At 44.1% G+C, this 19952-nt stretch overlaps 1 protein-coding gene across 2 annotated transcripts; it reads left to right on the top strand.

The window, feature by feature from the left end:
- Window positions 1-1609: 1609 nt before the first annotated feature.
- Window positions 1610-17701, top strand: FETUB (fetuin B). 2 transcript variants are annotated; one of them, XM_046659544.1, is made up of 9 exons: window positions 1610-1847; window positions 2250-2530; window positions 8059-8272; window positions 8594-8704; window positions 10272-10356; window positions 12932-13095; window positions 13787-13900; window positions 16440-16523; window positions 17260-17701. In XM_046659544.1, exons 1-9 carry the CDS (start codon window positions 1803-1805, stop codon window positions 17575-17577), a joined length of 1416 nt encoding a protein of 471 aa, XP_046515500.1. In that variant the 5' UTR covers window positions 1610-1802; the 3' UTR covers window positions 17578-17701. The 2 variants fall into 2 exon arrangements, with proteins under 2 accessions (XP_046515500.1, XP_046515501.1); XM_046659545.1 differs by lacking the exons at window positions 1610-1847; window positions 2250-2530 and adding an exon at window positions 4008-4048.
- Window positions 17702-19952: the final 2251 nt, after the last annotated feature.

Genomic DNA, 19952 nt, shown 5'->3' with positions numbered 1-19952 from the left:
AAGTCATAAGAGGTCTGGGGAGATACTTTGAGACTATATAGATCACTGATTCCATATAAATTTTTACTCAAGAGCTTTGATATACATTGATGATTCTTGCTTGAATTAGTTATTACAATGATGGCTGCAATGCTGATTTTCTAACTCTATTATTTCTTCTGTATTTAATAATTGGCATTTTATTGTAAGCAAGTGTTTTTCCTTCTTCCTTATTTAGTTAGTATCAGTATGGACTCATGGATCACTATTTTATCCAAGAGATTGTAATTCACTACTATCATTATTTGTTTCAATGCTCAGTTTGTCCTACATTTGGCAATGGATTTCCTTCAAGTGGTTTCCTTTCACATGGACTTAGCATTCTTTGAGCACTTCCTTACTTCCTGGCACAAGGCCGTCTTGGACTTTCCCATTCCCTGGAATTAGTTGTTTCTTCAAGGAGCTTTGGTTGCTTTTGATGGGGAATAGTACCTAGAAAACAATATCTGAGCACTAGGGGGCTCACTGCTACTGAGTGTCCTTGCTCCTAGGCCTTCACAGTGGACAAAATTGGAAAGAATAGTCATTTCATAGGGTTCAGCTCGCACTCATGCTATCTATGTAAAATTATGAACTCATACTGCTACCTCTAGTACCAATACAAAATCATAGAATTTTCCTTGTCTTCCCCCATTCTCACTCTCTTCCCCAGTGAGAACCCTGGCTCCCAAACATCAAAACAATGGTATCATTTGCTCAATATTACAACACACAAATAGTTTCAGGGATTGCTACATCCATTCCACTATGGAAAAACAAACTTACTAAATAGTGTTCAAGATCTGTTTGCATTTCTTTTTTTCTTTAGACTGATGATATGTAATCCAAGAATTGTGTTCAAAAGTTACTTGGATTCGTTCTCTGTTTTCCCTTTCACCATGTCTGCTACTCATTGGAAACACAGGCTCATTTGTTTTTATTTGTATTCAATTTTAGTTTTTTCCCTCCAGCTTTATTGAATTGATTTTATTCTTTTGAATATGTAAAACATTACAATGATTCCAAAAGTCAAAACAATACAAAAAGGAATACTCTGAAAATAGTACTGGCAATTTTAAGTAATTCGTTTTTTTGTCTCATTTATGTTTAGCATCCTCTTTTAATTATTACTAGATATGCCTCCATCCAATAGGATTTGGTGAGCTCTCCCATTGAACACACCTTCTCCTTGCTCCGCTCAACTTTAGCTGTCCCATATCCCTTTTTTCCCCCAGCTTTATTCAGATATGATTGACAAAAAATATTGTGTAAATTTAAGGTGTACAGTGTGATGATTTGATATATATAGCAATATATACCACAATAAGGTTACTTAACACATCTATCACCTCACATACTTACCATTCTTTTTACTCTTTTTGTGTGTTGACAACACTTAAGATCTACTCTCTTAGAAACTTTCAAGTATACAGAACTGCATTGTTAACTATAGTCACCATGTTGTCCATTAGATCCTCAGAATCTGTTCATCTTATAGGTGCAAGTGTGTATCCTTTGACCACCTTCACCCATCTCCCCCCATCCTCCAACTCATATCCTTTTAATTGTTCATCAGAATCTCCTCAACCCCCAACATTTAGGCCAAATCCAGAAAAGAAGCAACTGAATCACAGTTGAGCTTCCATGGAAGGAAAATGTGCCAGGGCTGCCGCCCTTCCGTGAGAATGTGTCCTGCAATCAAGTTCTCGTTCTGGTATTTTGGCAGAGGTTCCCACACCTGGGGTGTTGGAGAGGACATGTGTTTGGTGTGACACAGTCATCAAATGGGGATGAAGATACTTCCCAACAAGACTTTACAAGCATTCAGTGTAAGTACCTTGCACTCAGTAGCACCGGCATGCAGTAGGCACTCAGCAGTGTTAAGTACCCTTCCCTTCTTTGGTCAGTGTGTGGGCAGTACTAGTTAGAGTGGAATTTAGCAATAAAGCCACCCATCGGGAGTGAAACCCACGAGAACCAGCACCTCTGGGTGAAGGAAGCCATCTTCATGGCGGCCGCACCCTCCAAGTTGGCTGCAAAGGCATTGGTGAGGTAACTTGGGATGTGCCCAGGTCTGAGCCAGGTGTCCAGCGGCTCCTCGGAATGAGACTGTCGTTAACTAAAGTTTGCCTTCTGCCTAGGACTCCACCTCTACTTGAGGAACTAGGGTGTGTGCTGGGCAGTGGAAGCCAACTAATGAGGTTGCAGCCCACCCACGTGTATTATTGCAGTCTGTTTGTAGGATAAATAAGGTGGTCGGAGAGGAAGAACTCGTCAGTGTCTGTCCAGCCCTGCTGGGGAGACAGCGGAGAGGCACCCCTCGCCAGTGTCATTCACCATCAGGCTTCTGGTTTATGCATCATTTGCTTGTGCAGAGGGTCAGTGTGAGGTGGCCCCCAGGCCTGAGTGACTCTGCGTCCTCAGGAGAGCCTGAGTGTGTGACCTGCAAAGCTGAGATATCTTTGACATCTCTTCGTAAACCAGCGGTGAGGCCACCACCTCATTCACGACTGTGAGTATGAGACGCGGGTCTGGAGCTCACACCTTCCCTGAGGGCCCTTCTTTTCTTTTGGAATCTCCTTGGTGAGGTGCTGAGGGCAAACTGTGTGCCAGGCATTTTCTTTTTGTGCGGGATCCTGCCTGACCCTCACATTCATCCTCTGGATGAACTGTGACCTCAGTCTATGAATGAGGAAGCTGAGATTCAGAGAGGATGAGAAACTCACCTTTGGTCACACAGCTGATGAGTGGTGGAGCTGGCATTCCAACCCAGCTTGTTTGAACCTAGAGTCTGGGCTCTTGGTCTCAACGCCATAGAGATTCTTGGAAGAGGCCCAACTTTTGATGCTGTAAGGCAGATTTGCCCTAAGAATATTGTCAATGCTGAAAAACGCATTCCAAACATTCTGAGTTTTTTCATACATTGCCTAAATTATGATTGATAAAAGTAAGGGAGAGAAAGAGCTTACAGACGTAGGGTACTTTAGGAGACAGACTGCCAAAAGGTGACCTGAGGCTCCTGGGTGGGTTGGGAACAAATACTATTTAGTTTATAGAGGGAAAGCTTGGCAGGCCACGGAAAGTAAACTATCTAATTCACATGTTTTTTACTTTTACTCCTCCTACTCCTGTTTCCTTGGGCACCCTCCCTGCCTTGCCCATCAGAATACTGCTATTCATCCTTCAAGCCCCAGACAGAATGTCACCTCCCCTGGGAAACCTTTCTTGATTTCCCCAGCAGAGCTAGTTTCTCCCCTTGTTGCTTTCCTCGCATCTGCTCATTGAGGGCAAGAACCCCGCCTTCCTCTCTGAAGCCATATAGGCTAGATGAAAACCCTGGCTGTAAGACCTTGTGCAAGCTACTTAACCTCGCTGTTCCTCAGTTTTCCTCATCTGAACAATGGGAATATAGTGGTACCTACAGCCCTGGGTCGGTCGTGGACCTTAAATGAGAGAAGGAACGCAAAGTGTTTAGCATGGGACCGGGCACATCCTGAGAACTCATCAGTGTTACTTATTATTTATAACGCGGGGCCTTCGCAGCGTGTGGAGTCAATGTTCATTGAGTATTTGTGGAAGGAAGAAAAGATAAAAGGAGGAAAAGAGAAGAGAGAGAAACAGACCAACTAGCTGCAGAGATCTCTTTAAGCAGGGCAGTGCCAGCCTGATATTTGGAGTTGTGGCTGCTGCACAACTTCCTGCCCTCTCGGGTCAAGGCTTGGTACCTAAGAGACCAATTCCATGCGCCACGCCTCTCCCACCTCTGCAGCAAACAATCCCTCACCTGTTTGCCCTCCTAAAATCAACATCCTAAATTGCTGCCCCGAATCACACCTGTGTTGGGAGGCCCGCGGGCCAGGAAGCCTGGTACAGCACCCCCCCCCCCCCCCCCCCCCCCCCCGCCCCGCCCAGCTCAAGAAAAATCGGCCCTGTTCCTCCTAACCTGAGCCACTCAGTGGTGACTCCATTCAGGTGGGCTGGGAAAAGGTGGCCAGCAGAGTCGCATGGGATCTGCGCTGTGTGAGACAAGGTGAGGACCACAAGGGTTAGTCACAGCACTGACAGCAGACATTGCCCTGGGTGTCCTATGCACCAGGGCTGTGCCAAACACCTTGCACCTACTTCCCCCGTGACCAGTTCTTGGACCTGAGCCTCGGGATATGTGTGCTCCTGCCACCTTCCTTTGCCACAGAGGAGCCTGTGTGGTCTAATCAGGTGGCCACCTCTGCTTATTGACCTTGAATGAGGTTTGCTGTCGCATGAACCGAAGAATGGGAACTATCTCACTCATAATTTTTATATTAATTACAGGTTCAAATGATAATATTTTGAATTTATTGGGTTAAGCAAAATATTAAAATTCATTTCATCTGCTTCTTTTTACTTTTTTTTAAGATTGGCACCTGTTCTAATATCTGTTGACAATCTATTTTTTCTTCTTCTTCTTCTCCCCAAAGCCCCCCAGTGCATAGTCGTATATTCTAGTTGTGGGTCCTTCTGGTTGTGCTATGTGGGACACCACCTCAGCGTGGCCTGACGAACGGTGCCATGTTGGCGCCCAGGATCCGAACCCGTGAAACCCTGGGCCGCGGAAGTGCAGAGCGTGAATTTAACCACTTGGCCATGTGCCAGACCGCTTCTTTTTACTTTTTAAATGTGGCTACTAGAAAATTTAAACTTAAACATGTGACTTGCATTGTGTTTTTATGGAAAGCACTGGATTTAGAAAATTCCCCTAAACCACAGCCAAGATTCCATCCCAGGTCGATGTCTCCACAGCCTTGCTCTTCACTTCTGTGCTGAAACGAAACTTCTATGCTGACATTAGAATCGTCCCCACATGTGATAGGGACCAAACATAAGGGTACCTGGAGTGGGGCTCCCTGGGAAAGAGGAACTATGATCCCCTCTTTCTAGCAGTGGGTGCAACTATACATGGGGGCATGTATGCACACTGGAGTGCTGCTGTTTCATGGACGAGGAAACCAAATGGCATGGCGCACCCTCTCCCATGTGTCTTAGGCCCTCTCCCAGGTCTCAGGCCCCCTACCATGCAAATGGCAGAGGCGGAATTTAAACCCAGGTCTGGCTGGCTCCAGAGACAGGCCTCTTCCCCCTGTCGCTTCTCCCAGGGCTCCTGTACTCCACAACCTAGAAGGAGGATGGGCTCAGGTTGGTCAAGACTGGGTTGAAACCCAGATCACCGGGGGCTGATGAACAATTCCCTCGTAGCGGATCTGAGGAGTGATTCTCCTGGAAATGGAATGGTGTCAGGTAAAGAGAAAGGCAGGAATGCTTCCTGTTGGAGCTGAAAGGGCTCTCAGCAGTTGTGTGGCTCTACACCCGACTTCACGGATGAGGAAGCTGGGCTTCAGAAAGCTTATGTCATCTTTGGTCACATAGCTAAGGGCTAAACCAGCACTTGTGGGTCAGTCTGTTTACTCTCCTGTCAGTGTTGAATTCCCTTTTACTCTGAGTCCTGCCTTTCATGTTAGGGGCGGTAAGGGCCTTCACCTGTGCACATCCGGTGCCATCCCTCAGGCCTCCGACCGTCTCCTCCTGTTTTGACCCCTCCCCGTTCTTGTGTCCTTGGTCCTCTTTCTGTACCTCACTCGGGGCCTAGGAATGTTCGTTCACTCGCTGGCTGGAAATCTTTGTTGGACCCCAGAATTTGAATGTCTCATTTCCGTACCCACTTCTGGTTGCCAGACCCATTTTCCTACTGTTGCTCCTAGTTGAAAACCGTACCTAACGGCCATCTCTGAGGAGCTGGGATCGTTAGATTTGGGTTTGTAAAATCAAGCCTGGAAAACTATTTATTTGTTTGCAGAAATTAGGGACCATATCTTATCAATTTAGTCTTATGAACCCTTGCTTCCAGACAGCCTAACACAGTTCCTGGCCTTGTGGAGTTGTTCAATAAGGTGCTGTAGAATATCAAGTAACTATCACGATTGTACTTATAACAGTAGCTACCACTGTGGGCCAAGAGTGGGTCTAGCCCTCCATGCATATAGAACCTCCTAGGATGCAGGTGCTATGATTGGCCCATTTTACAGATCTGGCTACTGAGGCTTAAGTGACTTTCCAAGGTCCTTCATCTGGTAATTAAAAAGAGTTACAATAGGCTATTGCTATAATGTTTGGTTTCATGAAAAGAATTCTAAACTAGAAGGTTTCTGTACTGGTTCTGCCCCTAATTCATTTACGATTTTTGTTTTGGCACTCCGCCTTCCTAAATCTCAGTTTTCTCCTGAGCATTGTGCTGGTTAGATTCACTAAATTGCCATTCAGGGTACTTTTCAGTGAGTCTATATCCTACCACTGAGTGACCTACAGTGCTAAGAGTTAGCTCTCCGAGAGCACTGTTATCAAATGAGAAAAAATATTTTCCACTCAACTTTTTAATAAAAATTCAAATTGTATCATAATAGCTGATTATAGTAATCTAACTAGCAATGAAAATCATTGTTTAATGTAAAATTAAAGTTTTAAATAAACATATCTGTAATAGATGCCTTGCTTATGTTTAGTTTACTGTTGTCAGCTGTGCCTTGCCACACTCGGAATTTTGGCTCAGGCCAGAAGGACATTTCTCTCAATGCATTTGGAATATACTTCCTGTGAAAATCTTCATACCTCTGACAGTTTCTTATCAAAAACTTCAGATAGCTATCCTTCTCTATTCGTACAGCAATTCCAAAACTGTATTTTGTGGGTTACTAATAAGTGTTAAAAAAAAAAAACCCTCTCTTATATCAAGTAAGTGTAGGAAATTGTGGTATATATAGGTTTCCTCACCTCAAAGATTCGGAGAGCCTTTGATACGCTCACGTGTGTCGAGACTCTACAGGACTGTGTGTCGAGACTCTACAGAACTGTGTGTCAATGGATGCAGCAGCTTCTAACCTTCTTTCAGCACAGAACACTGAGGATGGGAGTGGGAGGCAGGGATGGGGGAGAGTCGGGTGGGGAAGCAATCTTATGGACTAGGGTTCTGTGGAATACCTTGGGTGATGTCCTAATCTAGACGCTTCCCTCTGTCTTGGTTCTTTTCTCTTATGACAAACTACCTCTGATGTGTGTATTTTTTTTTAACAGAAAGCTTTGAAGATATTTGTGTTTTGTATGTTGCCAATCAGTAGAAACTTCCTGAACCCCAAGCAGAAGATGAAAGAGAAAAGCAAGAGTCTCTACCAATGTTTTACTGGGATTCCTGCCCACCTTCCAATCATTATCCCTCTCTTCACAATAGTATCGGGTTATAGCCTCTCAACAAATTTCTTTCCAAATAGCTCCATAGCAGGAAGTGGAGATTTGGGATATGATGTGAGAACTATTGATGGATCATTCACTTTCCTAAATTTAAATGAAGTCTTTGTTTTAAAAAACTTAAATAAGACTAAATAGAACACTTTCTAACCAGTTCCCAAAGTGCATTAGGAATCTCACTGGTGCTTCTTGCAGGTGATGTGAAATTATACCACTTGTTCTGATCCAACAAGAACGGTGCACACGGGGATCAGGCAGGAAGTCTCAACTCACTAAGCAACACTGGGACCAAACCCCGGGCTGCCAGCCTGGGGTAACTATTAGTGTGGCCAAAGATATCGGCTGGAGGGAAGGTGCTAGGGGAGATGGGAGAACGTGACAGTCCTCGCCCCCGCCATTCTGCTTCCGGTGGAGCACTGGACACACAGCAGAATCCAATCATGACTTCCTAGGAGCCTTGACCCAAGTGTTTGTTATGAGTTCTTAGGAAAAGGTTAGGAAACCTAAATTTGTTTACATGTACACATGAATGTGAGGTTGCTCGGGGTCCAAGGTTACAAATGTTGGCAAATCTCATCAAAAGTACTAACTCAGGGAAATCCAAATTTAGAATTTAAAGAGATAAGATGGGCTATCAGGTTTCAGATTCTGGTCACCAGTTCTGATTGTGATTCTGAAACTGCTTAAATCAGCCTTACAGAGCCCTATAAGTAACCCTGACTCTGCAACTCCACATACTGACCCCATCCTGGGCCTTGCTCCCCACAGAATGGATCTGCTGCTACCCCTGGTACTCTGTACCCTGGCCGTATGCTGTGGGGCGAGATCCCCACCTGGGCCCCCGCCTCTCTTACCCCGAGGCTGCAATGACTCAGATGTGCTGGCAGCCTCGGACCTCGCCCTGCAGGACATCAACAAGGACCAAAGAAAAGGCTTTGTGCTGAGTCTCAACCGAGTGAGCAATGTCTACGAACACAGACAGGCAAGTGACCTTTGCACAAGCTGTGGAAGCCAGGGGTTGGGAACCCAGAGACACATGTTGGCAGGTGCTTTCCAGATTGGAAACCCTGCCGAGGATGCTGTGCTTTGCTCAGCCAGGGTGTGCTATGTGCTCTTATTGTTATTAGGAACAAATGCTAATAGTATCCTACTCTGACACTTGTCGAGTGTTCCACAGTTTATGAGAAATCTTCACAAACATGATAACCTTTGGCTCTGCCATAAAACAGAGACTTTTTCAGCCAGTCTTTAGGGGTTTCTGCTTCATGTGAGATGTGGTGCATTTCTCCGCCCCTTCCCACAGGGTGATCTGGGATCAGTGTTCTATCTCACTCTGGACGTGTTAGAGACTGACTGCCATGTGCTCACCAAGAAGCCATGGAAGGAATGTGGAGTGAAGTTCCCACATGATACAGTAAGTGCTTGTTTCCGGGGCTCTGGGGGAGAAACTAGGTGCCTCTGTCTACAGGATACAGATTGTTCAATATGCGCCATCTTTACATGTCCCTCTTTATAGTCTCCTGGGCATGGTACCCATGAGGTTATTCTAATGCTATAGACAGAACAAAATTTCACCTGTCAGGTGGGTTTCCAGAAATAGCATTGTGGTCATGGAGAACAGAACTGCCAAGTTACTCAAAAACTATTTGGTGAGTCCAGTTTTCCACCTCCCAAATTCTTCTGTAGGGTTATAACAGTGTCTAAATTGTGAGAAAGGAATGGAAGGTAGAGAACTCTGTGTTTGTGTTTAAGGTAGAGTGTAGAAGCAACAGAAGGAAGTACTTTTCGTTTGTATTGCTTTGTTTTAATGGGCCTGCAGAGAATGAGTTATAGTGTGAGAGGTTTAAAATGTGTCATGGAAAGAAAAATACTTCCCTTGAAATATAGAACTTAAAGGACCTCAGATGACCATAGGAGGTGAGTAAAACTAATATGGTCAGTTTTCATTTCATTCTTAGTTATTTGGGGAATCTTTGCGTTGACTGATATTAGACTTGATAGGTCTAATACAGTGATATGTGTGTAGAAGTAAGCTGTTTGACTAAGATCTCTTTCTCTAATCGTTTAACCAAATTTGTCATACTGTACCTACCTGATTTTGAAAAGCAGATGGTCTTTTTACCCTGTTTTGAATTACACTTATAAAGGTGACACTAGCTGCTATAACACATACACTGGAAAGTATGTACTGATGGCAATATAGAAGTTTATTTCTCACTCATGTAAAATTCAAAATAGAAATTCCTGATCAAGAGGGACTTTCCTCCAGGAGTGACTTAGAGACCCAAGTTCCTTCCGTGTTGTGGCTCTAGACTCTGCCGCCTTCAGCTCACGGCCTCTATGGTCACCATGCTCATCTGCATCAAGCTACAGAAAGAGAAAAGCATAGAGGACAGATGGCAAATGGGAGATCTTTGTGGGCCAGACCTGGAAGTGATTGCACTCACTTCTGCTCACCTTCCTGGGGTTAGGGCTGAGTTATGCACAGCACACCTAACTAGGAGGGAGACTGGGAAATGTAGTCCTGCTGTGTCCCGGGAGAAGGTTAAACTGTGTGATGATCAGCTGGTAGTTTCTCATATGCACAGTAACCAAAATTGATCTTAAGTTTTTTATTATGTAAAAATAAAATGTCGGGGCCGGCCCAGTGGTGCAGCAGTTAATTTCGTACATTCCGCTTCGGTGGCCTGGGGTTCGCCAGTTCGGATCCCGGTTGCGGACATGGCACTGCTTGTCAAGACATATTGTGGCAGGTGTCCCACATATAAAGTAGAGGAACATGGGCATGGATGTTAGCTCAGGGCCAGTCTTCCTCAGCAAAAAGAGGAGGATTGGTGGCAGATGTTAGCTCAGGGCTAATCTTCCTCAAATAAATAAATAAATATAAAAATAAAAATAAATTGTCCAATTTTATTTTGGGATGTATTTTAAAAAGTCACAGTTTGTTCTACTATGTCGTAATATGTGTTTGTTGGTTCCAGGTTTATGGTCAATGCAAAGTGATATTTTATATTAACCAGCCAAGAATTGTCTATACACCTGCTTATAACTGTACACTTCGCCCAGGTAAGAAAGCACTCTGATTTTGTTCATTTTAATAAAAAATGGGAAAAAAGTATTAACAGGGCTATGCCCAGAGTGTATAGCCTATAGGGTTCTCCCATCCTCACTTCCTATTCATACCAAGGCCAGGTTCTTAATATATCCAATATTTGCACTGCTCTGCTTCCCACAATTAAGCTTCCTAAATGATCTGCAATAGCTTGCCATTGTGTACTGCATCAAATCCTAAATTTTTAGTGTGACATAAATGGTGTAATCTCTACGACGGGTCTTCAGGCTCTCTTTCTAGCTATCTCTGCCATTATTTCTCTGGCTACTCCAACTCCGCACTCCATTCAACTGGATGCCTCATTAATTTCTGAAGACACATTGCACTTTCCAATCTCTGCATCTTGCTTGTGCCTCTTCCTCTGCTGATGATGCCCTCCCCTAATAACCTCTGCCCTTGGAACTCTTATCCATTCTTTAAGGACCATTGCCAACGCCGCTGCTTCCACCATGTTCTCTATTCCAGAAAGGAATGGTACTCTCCTGTTCTCATTCCTATAAAACTTTAGCCTAACCGCTCATAAAGCACAGACATGCACTGCCTTGATTTGGGGTCTTGTATCTTATATCATGTAGAACATTTTATCCCTTCTTCCTCCCTGCTACAACCTCCTATCAAGTGTAAGGAGTCCATACTAAGGTTGAATAAATGAATAAATGCTTTCATTCTAGGTCCTTCTTTGGAAAGCTAGCATTCATGGCATGGGAAATAGGATAAGGCTACTCGTCAAACTGTTTTGTGCCTGTGACTTCCCTGGTGGACCTTGTTCAAATGCAGATTCCAATTCTATAGTTCTGGAGCGGAGCCTGAGATTCTGCATTTCTAACAAGCTCCAGGTGATAACAATGCTGCTAGTTCCTTTGAGGGACAAGGCAACAGAGTAAACATGTTATTAATCACAGCTTAAGCTTCCTGGTTGTAAAGATGAGACTCACCTAAAATAAAGTAGAGAACAACAAAAAGTAAAACAGATCAGAACTTAATGGAAATCACAGGTCCCAGAGGTGTGGGAGGTCAGAAAGTGACCTGTCAGCTGGCGCCAAGAGTGACAAGCTGTGGGGGTAACACCCAAATACACAGTTGATCAAAACAATGTGTTTGCTCTACAAAAATAACTTCTAGACAAGTCCCCTAGCCTGATTTTCACATCAGTTTTGCCACCCCCAGCTCCTCCCAGTCAGGAATTCTGGCTGTCCCTGTTACCACACAAAATTGTGGTTCTCTTGCCCAACGCACACAAAGCCAGTTATTATGTCATCAGCTTTTGGGAAAAGTAATCAGCTTTATTGCTAGCTCGATCTGTGAGGAGACAGAGGCATATGCTCTCAGATCTGTCTCCCTCATCCAGGGCTTGGGGCACAATTTATAGGATGAAGGGCGGGGCAATCTGAAGTGTGAAGATAGATGATTGGAAGTAAGGAGAAGTGAGGTAATTGATGATCGGCGCAAGCATAGTCAAGCATCATGGCTCTTCATAGGACACATGTTCACAAAAATGGTGGCATTACCATGGTCTGAGGGTGGACTTTTTAGCTCCTTAATGTCCAAAAGATCACTTATTGGGGCCAGCCTAGTGGTGTGGCGGTTAAGTTCACGCGCTCCACTTCAGCGGCCTAGGGTTCACCAGTTTGGATCCTGGGCACAGACTTACGCACCACTTATCAAGCCATGCTGAGGCAGCATCCCACATACAAAGCAGAGGAAGATGGGCACAGATGTTAGCTCAGGGCCAATATTCCTCAGCAAAAAGAGGAGGATTGGCAGCAGATGTTAGCTCAGGGCTAACCTTCCTCAAAAAAAAAAAAAACGGTCACGTTGAGCATTTACATAGGCCCAGTTGATGGGTTGATGGTCTCAGCCGGCCTGAAATGGACAAGGGGGGACTCCCAGTACCTGAAAGACAACTCTTAATTACTCTGTTGATAAGATGGGGTCCGTTGAACGGGTCCTAGAGGGCCTGTGGTTACATATTCTTACTGTGGGTATTCTATCCAGTTGCACCACGATTTGACCAATTTTTGTTTTCTGGCTCACTTGTATCTTCTAACCAAAGAGGATGTGCTTCCACCTTCCATGTGTCATTCAACAAGCATTTACTAAGCGCTTACCATGCATTAGACAGCATTAGACATTGTCAGGTGTGGGGGACTAAAAGGTGAAGAAGACGTGACAATAATGAAATCCCAACCTTTTAAGACACTCAGTCTGCTTTACAGAGGCAACGATGATGAGAGATATTGAGCTAATTGGGAAAAAACTTTTATATCAATATACTATTATGTGTTTCTGAACAAAATTCCTATGGTAAATACATTTGTGTGAGGTGAAAACATCTTGCTTTGATTTTCTTTTAATTATGAAAGTAACTTTCTTTCCAGAAAATATCTTTTCTGTTCCATCCACGCAATACTCAACTGAAGCTTAGTATTTATCTTTTTTCTAAATCTGCCTCTGTTGTGGTCATATGATTTATAGGGTTGAAAATCAGTAAGGGGTTTACTTTTGAACTGCTCTTTTTGGCATCAACAGTTTCTCGAAGAAAGATTGTCCATACCTGCCCTGACTGCCCCGGCCCCATTAAGTTGTCAGATGCCAGTGTTTTGGAAGCTGCCCTTGAGTCTCTTGCAAAATACAACAGTGAGAGCACGTCGAAGCGGTATTCTCTCGTCCAAGTCGTCAAGGCTTCTTTCCAGGTGAGGCTAAAGTGCCCGGTTATATCAACAACGTGTCTCAAAACTGCTGCTATCAATTCCTTAGCCGAGAGGAGAGTGTCAGGGCACTCCTTCTGATTACTACTCAAGGGCCTTTTTTTTCATTACCTGATGCACATTCAATCATGTTTTGGTTTCTGAGTTGTTCCATGGAATTTCCACCTGAGTGATGTGACCCCATTTTCCTTCATTGGCCCTAAGGTGAGAAGGGAAATGGACTCGTAGACTCCTTGGGGAATTCTGCTTAGCTGTTCGCTGCTGCCTTCTCAGGTCTGCTGGACCATGGACTACTCAGTCAGTTGAACTTCTACTCCATGTTAAAGCCCCGAGTAGAGGCTGTGTTTTATGGGTTAAGAGAAATGGAAGCTTATTTGTATTTGGATGATGTCAATATCTATCATATAGAGAAAAACTAATCTAAGAGACAATTCCACATAGTGAAAAACACTAACCAAGAGAAGGAGTTTAGGACCCATTCAAATGTTTAAGAAGGGAAGGAAGGTATGGTAATTATATTTTCTAATTAACAAAATCCTAATACATGGTTTGATCATGGTGGGAGTTACAGGGACAGTAGGATACCTGTGTTAACAAAGACTCTGGACGTGTAAGGTTTCAGTTGCCCCCACATAAGTAGGTTGATTTTTATTTCTCAATTCTTGTCTCATCCCAGTGGGTGGTTGGCCCTTCCTACTTTGTGGAATATTTAATCACAGAGTCACCATGTACCAAATCTCAGACTGAGTCTGCTGCCAGCAAATGCCCACTGCAGCTCCCTGATGCTGAAGTAAGTATTCCTGAATGTTTTCATATGTCCAACAAATATGTCATAGATCATCTATTAATATTTCTTGATCACCAACTGCATCCTAGGTGTTGTAAATCTTCCTCAAGAAGCTTGAGGTGTGGTTGGCCATGATTCAGGCCCACAGACGATCTCCACAGTATTTCTAAAGGCCAAAATACATGGTATCGCAGTACCCAATACATTAAGATTTGAAAGGAGGAAATTATGCTAATCTGTGTTGGTCATGGAAGAAAAGGTAGACCTTAACCTGGACCTTGAAGGACGGGTAGGGGAAGGAGAGAGGAGGGCAATCCAGGAGGCAGAAAGAGTACAAACGGAGGCAGGAATGCACTGAGTATTCGCTAGGAATCCAGTGCATGACACGCTCACTCGAGAGGACTCTGAAAGCAAAAGATCAAGACGCCTCAGCACCACTTTCTTAAGAAGTTGTTTTGATACCATGTGGCCTTATGACTGAAAGGTGGGAGAGAGAAACCTTGGCAGGAAGTGACATTTGAAAGGTTGGGCTGAATGGAATGTTCAGTGTAGGGTGCAGTGTGAGAGTGCACCAGGTCAGAGGGGTAAGTGAAACAAAATCTTCAAGTTCAGGACTTAATCTGTTGCCCAAGTGCTGGAAGGAAAAGATATGGATTAGTGGTAGAGTATATAACACTTAACATTTATTTAGCTCTACATGAATTTTGAGCCCAAATCAATTCTGGTCAACAGTGTGGTGCAATTGCAAAATGTGGTCACGGAGGGCAATGAAAATGTAGAGAGACTCTACAAGGAGCCCAAAGTATTTTTATATAACTGGTCCTGCCAACACTGGCATCTCATTGATGCCTTCTATATGGCAGGCCCCAGTACTGCCAGGCTGTCTAACAGGGCACAGATGTGGGCCCTTCAGGAAGTCCTTCCCTGGCCTCTTGGGCCTCCCCACCACCAACAGGCTCTTATGTGCACCTGGGATCGGCAGGCTGCCCCTTAGACCCAAGACGCTTGTCTCATGGAGCTCTTGCACATCCTTCTAGTCCAAAAGTGAGAACAGACTGCCTGACTTCTGCTCTTTCTCTTCTTCCTCCCATTGTGGGCTGCTCCAGCCAGTTACTCCCCTTCAGAAGTCTCTAAGAGAGAAGTAGACAGCACATTGGTCTCCATTGACATATGTGCTCCCAAACACCAGAGGACACATGTCGAACTCACCCATAAATTCTCACTGGGCTGGGTTCTGTGCCAGTACTGGATGGGCCTGCTGGTTGCAGCAGCTCACAAGCCCCATCCAGGGAGGGAGTGGCCAGTCTCTACTTTTTGCCTGCATCCTGAATTTCTCCAAGGGAATCTCTTAGAGCACCTCACCTGGACTTGGTGATGGGGTAAAGAGAGGAAAAGCTATAGCACTATTCAGCAAGGATTCTCTATTTCAATGAGCTTTCCCACTGGAAGGGGTTCCTAATCTTTTTATATCATCTGGGAGATAGCTGCAGGACCTAGTTGGCCACAGGAGCTCTTTTAAATGTACAGTACTTACCACCTGTTTTCCTGAGCTTTAGAGTTTTAGCAAAAATTCTAAGACAACAGGAAAAGTCCTATTTAACATCCTGCTATACTCAAAAATGTATATATTCTCTGATCTAACAAGTCCATTCCTGGGAATTTATTCTGTGGAAATAAGCATGGATGCACGAGGAGCTTGTTCATTGTACCATCATTTATAATTACAACAACAACCCAATGTTTAAAAAAAAGAATTGTTTACAGTATGGTACATTCATACAGTGGAATATTAGTGTTTAAAAATAAGATCATAGAAGAATATTCAAGGACATGGAAACATTTTCATAATATATTAAATGATAAGAAGGTTTAAAAGCCAATCTGATAATATAGTCATGTTTCTGTAAAAGAAAAAAATACAAATACCTAAAAAAAAGACTTAGAGGATACAAATAAAAAGGTTAAGTGTAGCTATCATTGAGTGGTACCATTATGGATGATTTTTTTCTTCTTTTCTGCTTATATCTCTATATTTTCTACAATGAACATTTATTATTTTAAATTGCTTTATTTTTAAATAAACAAGAATCGAAACACCTGGAAATGGTTTTAACTAGAGAAAGGAAAATTCAGGCAGGAGAGAAAAACTGTCTTTAAATACATAAAAGGCCACTATGAGAAAAAAATCAATCAATTTTTCTGATGACACCACATGTAGAATCAGGAACAAGAGGTAGACGTTATGAAAAGGTAGATGTCAGTGCAAGATAATCAAAGGATTTTCTAGACATCAGAGTTCTCCGAAGATGAATGAATTTTCCAGCACCAGAAGTATTTGACCCTGGTCTGGATAATGACTTAGTAGGAGGGCTCTAGAGAAGAGAGCTACAGTGACCGCCTGATACATTGAAGGAACCAAAAAAGTGTTGGTGAATTGTGTGTCAACAGAATTGGAAAGCAACTTGTTCTTCTATTAGAATCATGATGCATCTCAATAATCATGTGACATCTTGTGGTTTTCTTTACATTTTTTTTACTCCAGCCTGTTGGTATTTGTAAAGGCTCTGTGATTGGAAGTCCACTGGAAAAGATTGTCTCAGTGTCCTGCAAATTCTTTGAAACACAGGTATTTTTCAATCTCTTTTGGTGGGTTTTCTATACAGGAAAAAGAAATATGGTTTATCGTTTAGCTGCTCCTGCCCCACTCTCCCTTTTTTCTCTCCAAGTCGGATATTCTCCTCTAGCCAGGCTGCTCCAGGGCCAGGTCCACCACATGGCTGACTGAAGACCAGAGCATGGCCATGCAGAATAAAGCAAAAGCCCATTTAAGTCAACTCTCTGGACGCTAAGTTCAGGGTCCCACAGAGACCTTACCCTGAACCCTAGGTAGAAGTAGTTTCCATGGAAATATTTACTCACTTTCTGGAAGTATTTCTCGAACACTTCTTAAGAGGCAGCCTGGTATATTAGAGAGGGTGGTTGAAACAGGCCACCTGGGTTCAAGTTCTGCTCTGCCACCTGCTGCCATTCCCGGGGCAGGGAGACAGCTCACTGAGGACTTGGAACAAGCCCTTTAACCTCTCCGGACCATTGTTCAGCTCTGGATTTGTGAGACTTGCAATCACGCCTCTACGGGTCTTCGTTCCCTGGCCCTTATCTCTTTTGCTTTTTAACCCTTTAGCCAGAGGCCCATCCCTTTGAAATATTCCATCTGAAAGGCATAGAACAGCTTGGTCTGCTACCAGGCATGGCAGGGATTTCCCTGGGGAACATCCCCTTATTTGAAAGTGTTCTTATATCAGGATCCTGCCCCTGGAGGTGAAAACTCTGCTGCTAACTGGGCATTTGTGAATCTTCCCAAGGTGGAAGAGCCCCAGAAGACAAACACAGCTCCCACCAACCCACCCTCCAAAGCTGTGCCGAAAGGATCTGTCCAACACCTCCCTGAATTGGATGATGGGAAGCCCAAAGATTCCCAGGAAGAGGGCCCCGTTGAGGCCTTCCCTCTGCATCTGGATCTAACCACGAATCCTCACGGAGAAACCCTGGACGTCTCCTTCCTCTTCGCGGCACCTGGGGAGAAGAAGGTGCTTGTCTTCCCCTTCCCCAAACAAAAGCGACGCTCTGCTGAGTGCCCTGGACCAGCCCAGGAGGACAACCCTTGGGTTCTCCCACCATGAAGACCACATAGAAGATTGCATGGGTATGCAGTGCCCTGCAGGAAATGAGAGGTGGTGGGGAAGGGGGAGAGACAGACATAGAGTTCAAATGTAAAGAGTAGCTAATAAAGTGTATCTTCTTGGCTCCTGGGTCTCATCATGTTGGCTGGAAGTGGAAATAGTGAGACTAAACTGTCATTTATACATGGACTGCATCCCTCCTAAACTGTCCGAGGCCTCATACCAAGGATAGATGCCTTTTGTATCTTCCACCCTCCCTTTCTAACGGTTACTTTCTTTTAGCGAAGTGTCTCTGACATAGGGCCTGCTATGCTTAGGAATCCCCTCCTCTTTCCGGGCAACGGCATACTGCGATTCTTTTGGTCAGAATGAGCTAAAACCTAAATGGTAACCTTCAGGTTACCAAGAGACCAGGATTCATCACAGAGTTTCCCTCTCCATAAAGATTTCAACACCAAGGATTAGTCAGATATCATCTGCACAGCCTTCAACCTGAAGGGGAAAAATTTTTTTTCTTACCTGTCTAAACAGTCTCTGTACTCCAGAACTGAAAAATTCGCTTAGCAATGGGCATAGATGGAAGAGACATTTGCCTGTGGCCCATGGTTGAGCCTGGGGAGAACCAGACATTGTTCCAAGTTGGGGAACTTTCTTGCTTTTTAAGTAGTTTTGGTAAGAGCAGAAATTAAGGGCCTGGAGAACATTCATTCCCACTTTTTTCACTTAAAAATTATGTGTGTGTATATATATATATGGATATATACACGTGTATATATATATATGGATATATACACATATATACATATGTGTATGCATATGTATACACACATTATGTCATATATACATAGAAATATATACACACATATGTAATATATACGTATACACACACACAGATATCTTTTGAAATTTGACCAGTGTTATGGGCTAAATAGTGTTGCTCCAAAATTCATATATTGAAGTCCTAACCCCTAGTAGCTCAGAATATGACTCTATTTGGAGAGAGGTCTTTAAAGAGGTAATTAAGTTAAAATGAAGTCATCAGGGTGGGCCTTAATCCAATATGGCCAGTGTCCTTATAATAAGAGGAGTTAGGACACAGATGAGCACAGAGGAGAGACCATGTGGAGACACAGAGAGAAGGTGGCCATCTATAAGCCAAGGAGAGAGGCCTCAGGAGAAACCAACCCTGTTGACACTTCGATTTCGAAATTCCAGCCTCCAGAATTGTGAGAAAATTCATTTCTGTTGTTTAAGCCACCCAATTTGTGGTACTTTGTTGTGCAGCCTAGCAAACCAATGCAACAGGGAATTTGCAGACATAACTATTGTCCTCCATCCTGGCAGCTCCTTCTTAAAAGAGGCACATAGGCCTTGGCATAATTTGCTTAACAGCTGTAGACAATATTCACACACTAGTACTCTTAGCTGCTTCCCATAAGGAGGAAAAATGATTAAGTGGGGGCGTCATGTGTGATCTTAGACCCTGTTTCAATCGTGGTCTGGCAAGAAACACAATTTTATTCAGTTCAACTGAAAAGACTTTAGCGAAGGGAGTGAAGCTTTGTGGGCCAAATGCAGGCAACAACAAGGGATACTGAGGCACCTGGCGAATAGCAACAGCAGGAAGCCTTTACCAGTCTCAGCCTGAGAAGGCAGCGGGAGGAGCAGCCTCCCCAAGCCAGGATGGGCTGAAGCAGTGGAGGAGGGGCCGCCTGGGAGGAGCTACCCCGGTGGAGGGATGCAGCCACTGCCAGAACCGGGGTCTGAAGCAAGAGGGAGCAAGGAACAAACACCCTGACTTCTCCCTCCCTCCCTCTGATCTCCTCCTCCCATTGACTCTTTGAACCCAATAGTGAACTAGACAGCAGGGGAGCCTGGATTAGTCAATCCACATGAGTCAGCCTCCTGAGACAGAGCCAGGCAGACAAAGGCAAACGAGGGACTTGATGGTAAACAGAGGAAAACCATTTCCAATCCAATGTAGGAGATTTTCCCAAGGGAGTTCCATAACACCCTCCTATACTGAAAGAATGGTGAGGAAGGATCCTAGACATTGTGTCCCTCTCTTTGGGTCCTTTGTTGGATTGACCAAGGCCCATCAGCAGAGAGACGGGATGCAGGATGAAAAGTAGGTTTGACTGGACAGTTGCTGAGTTGATGTTATTAAATCAAAGGAAGCATCTCCCTTCACTTTTTTTTTTTAGTGAGGAAGATTGGCCCTGAGCTAACATCCATTGCCAATCTTCCTTTTTTTGCTTGAGGAAGCTTGTCCCCGAGCTAACATCTATGCCAGTCTTCCTCTATTTTGTATGTGGGATGCCGCCACAGCATGGCTTGCTGAGCAGTGTGTAGGTCCACATCTGGGATCCAAACCT

Source organism: Equus quagga, chromosome 4 (assembly GCF_021613505.1).
Source record: "Equus quagga isolate Etosha38 chromosome 4, UCLA_HA_Equagga_1.0, whole genome shotgun sequence".
NCBI classification, from domain to species: domain Eukaryota; kingdom Metazoa; phylum Chordata; class Mammalia; order Perissodactyla; family Equidae; genus Equus; species Equus quagga.
Note: the sequence above shows the minus strand (reverse complement) of the source record. Positions and strands in the feature narration are given on the sequence as shown.

Excerpts from the sequence above, each read along its gene's own strand:
- FETUB (XM_046659544.1), top strand. The coding sequence starts at position 1,803 with ATGGGGATGAAGATACTTCCCAACAAGACTTTACAAGCATTCAGT. Across the intron at positions 2,531-8,058 it reads CCACCACCTCATTCACGACT|AATGGATCTGCTGCTACCCC; the intron begins GTGAGTATGAGA and ends TGCTCCCCACAG. Across the intron at positions 8,705-10,271 it reads TGAAGTTCCCACATGATACA|GTTTATGGTCAATGCAAAGT; the intron begins GTAAGTGCTTGT and ends TGTTGGTTCCAG.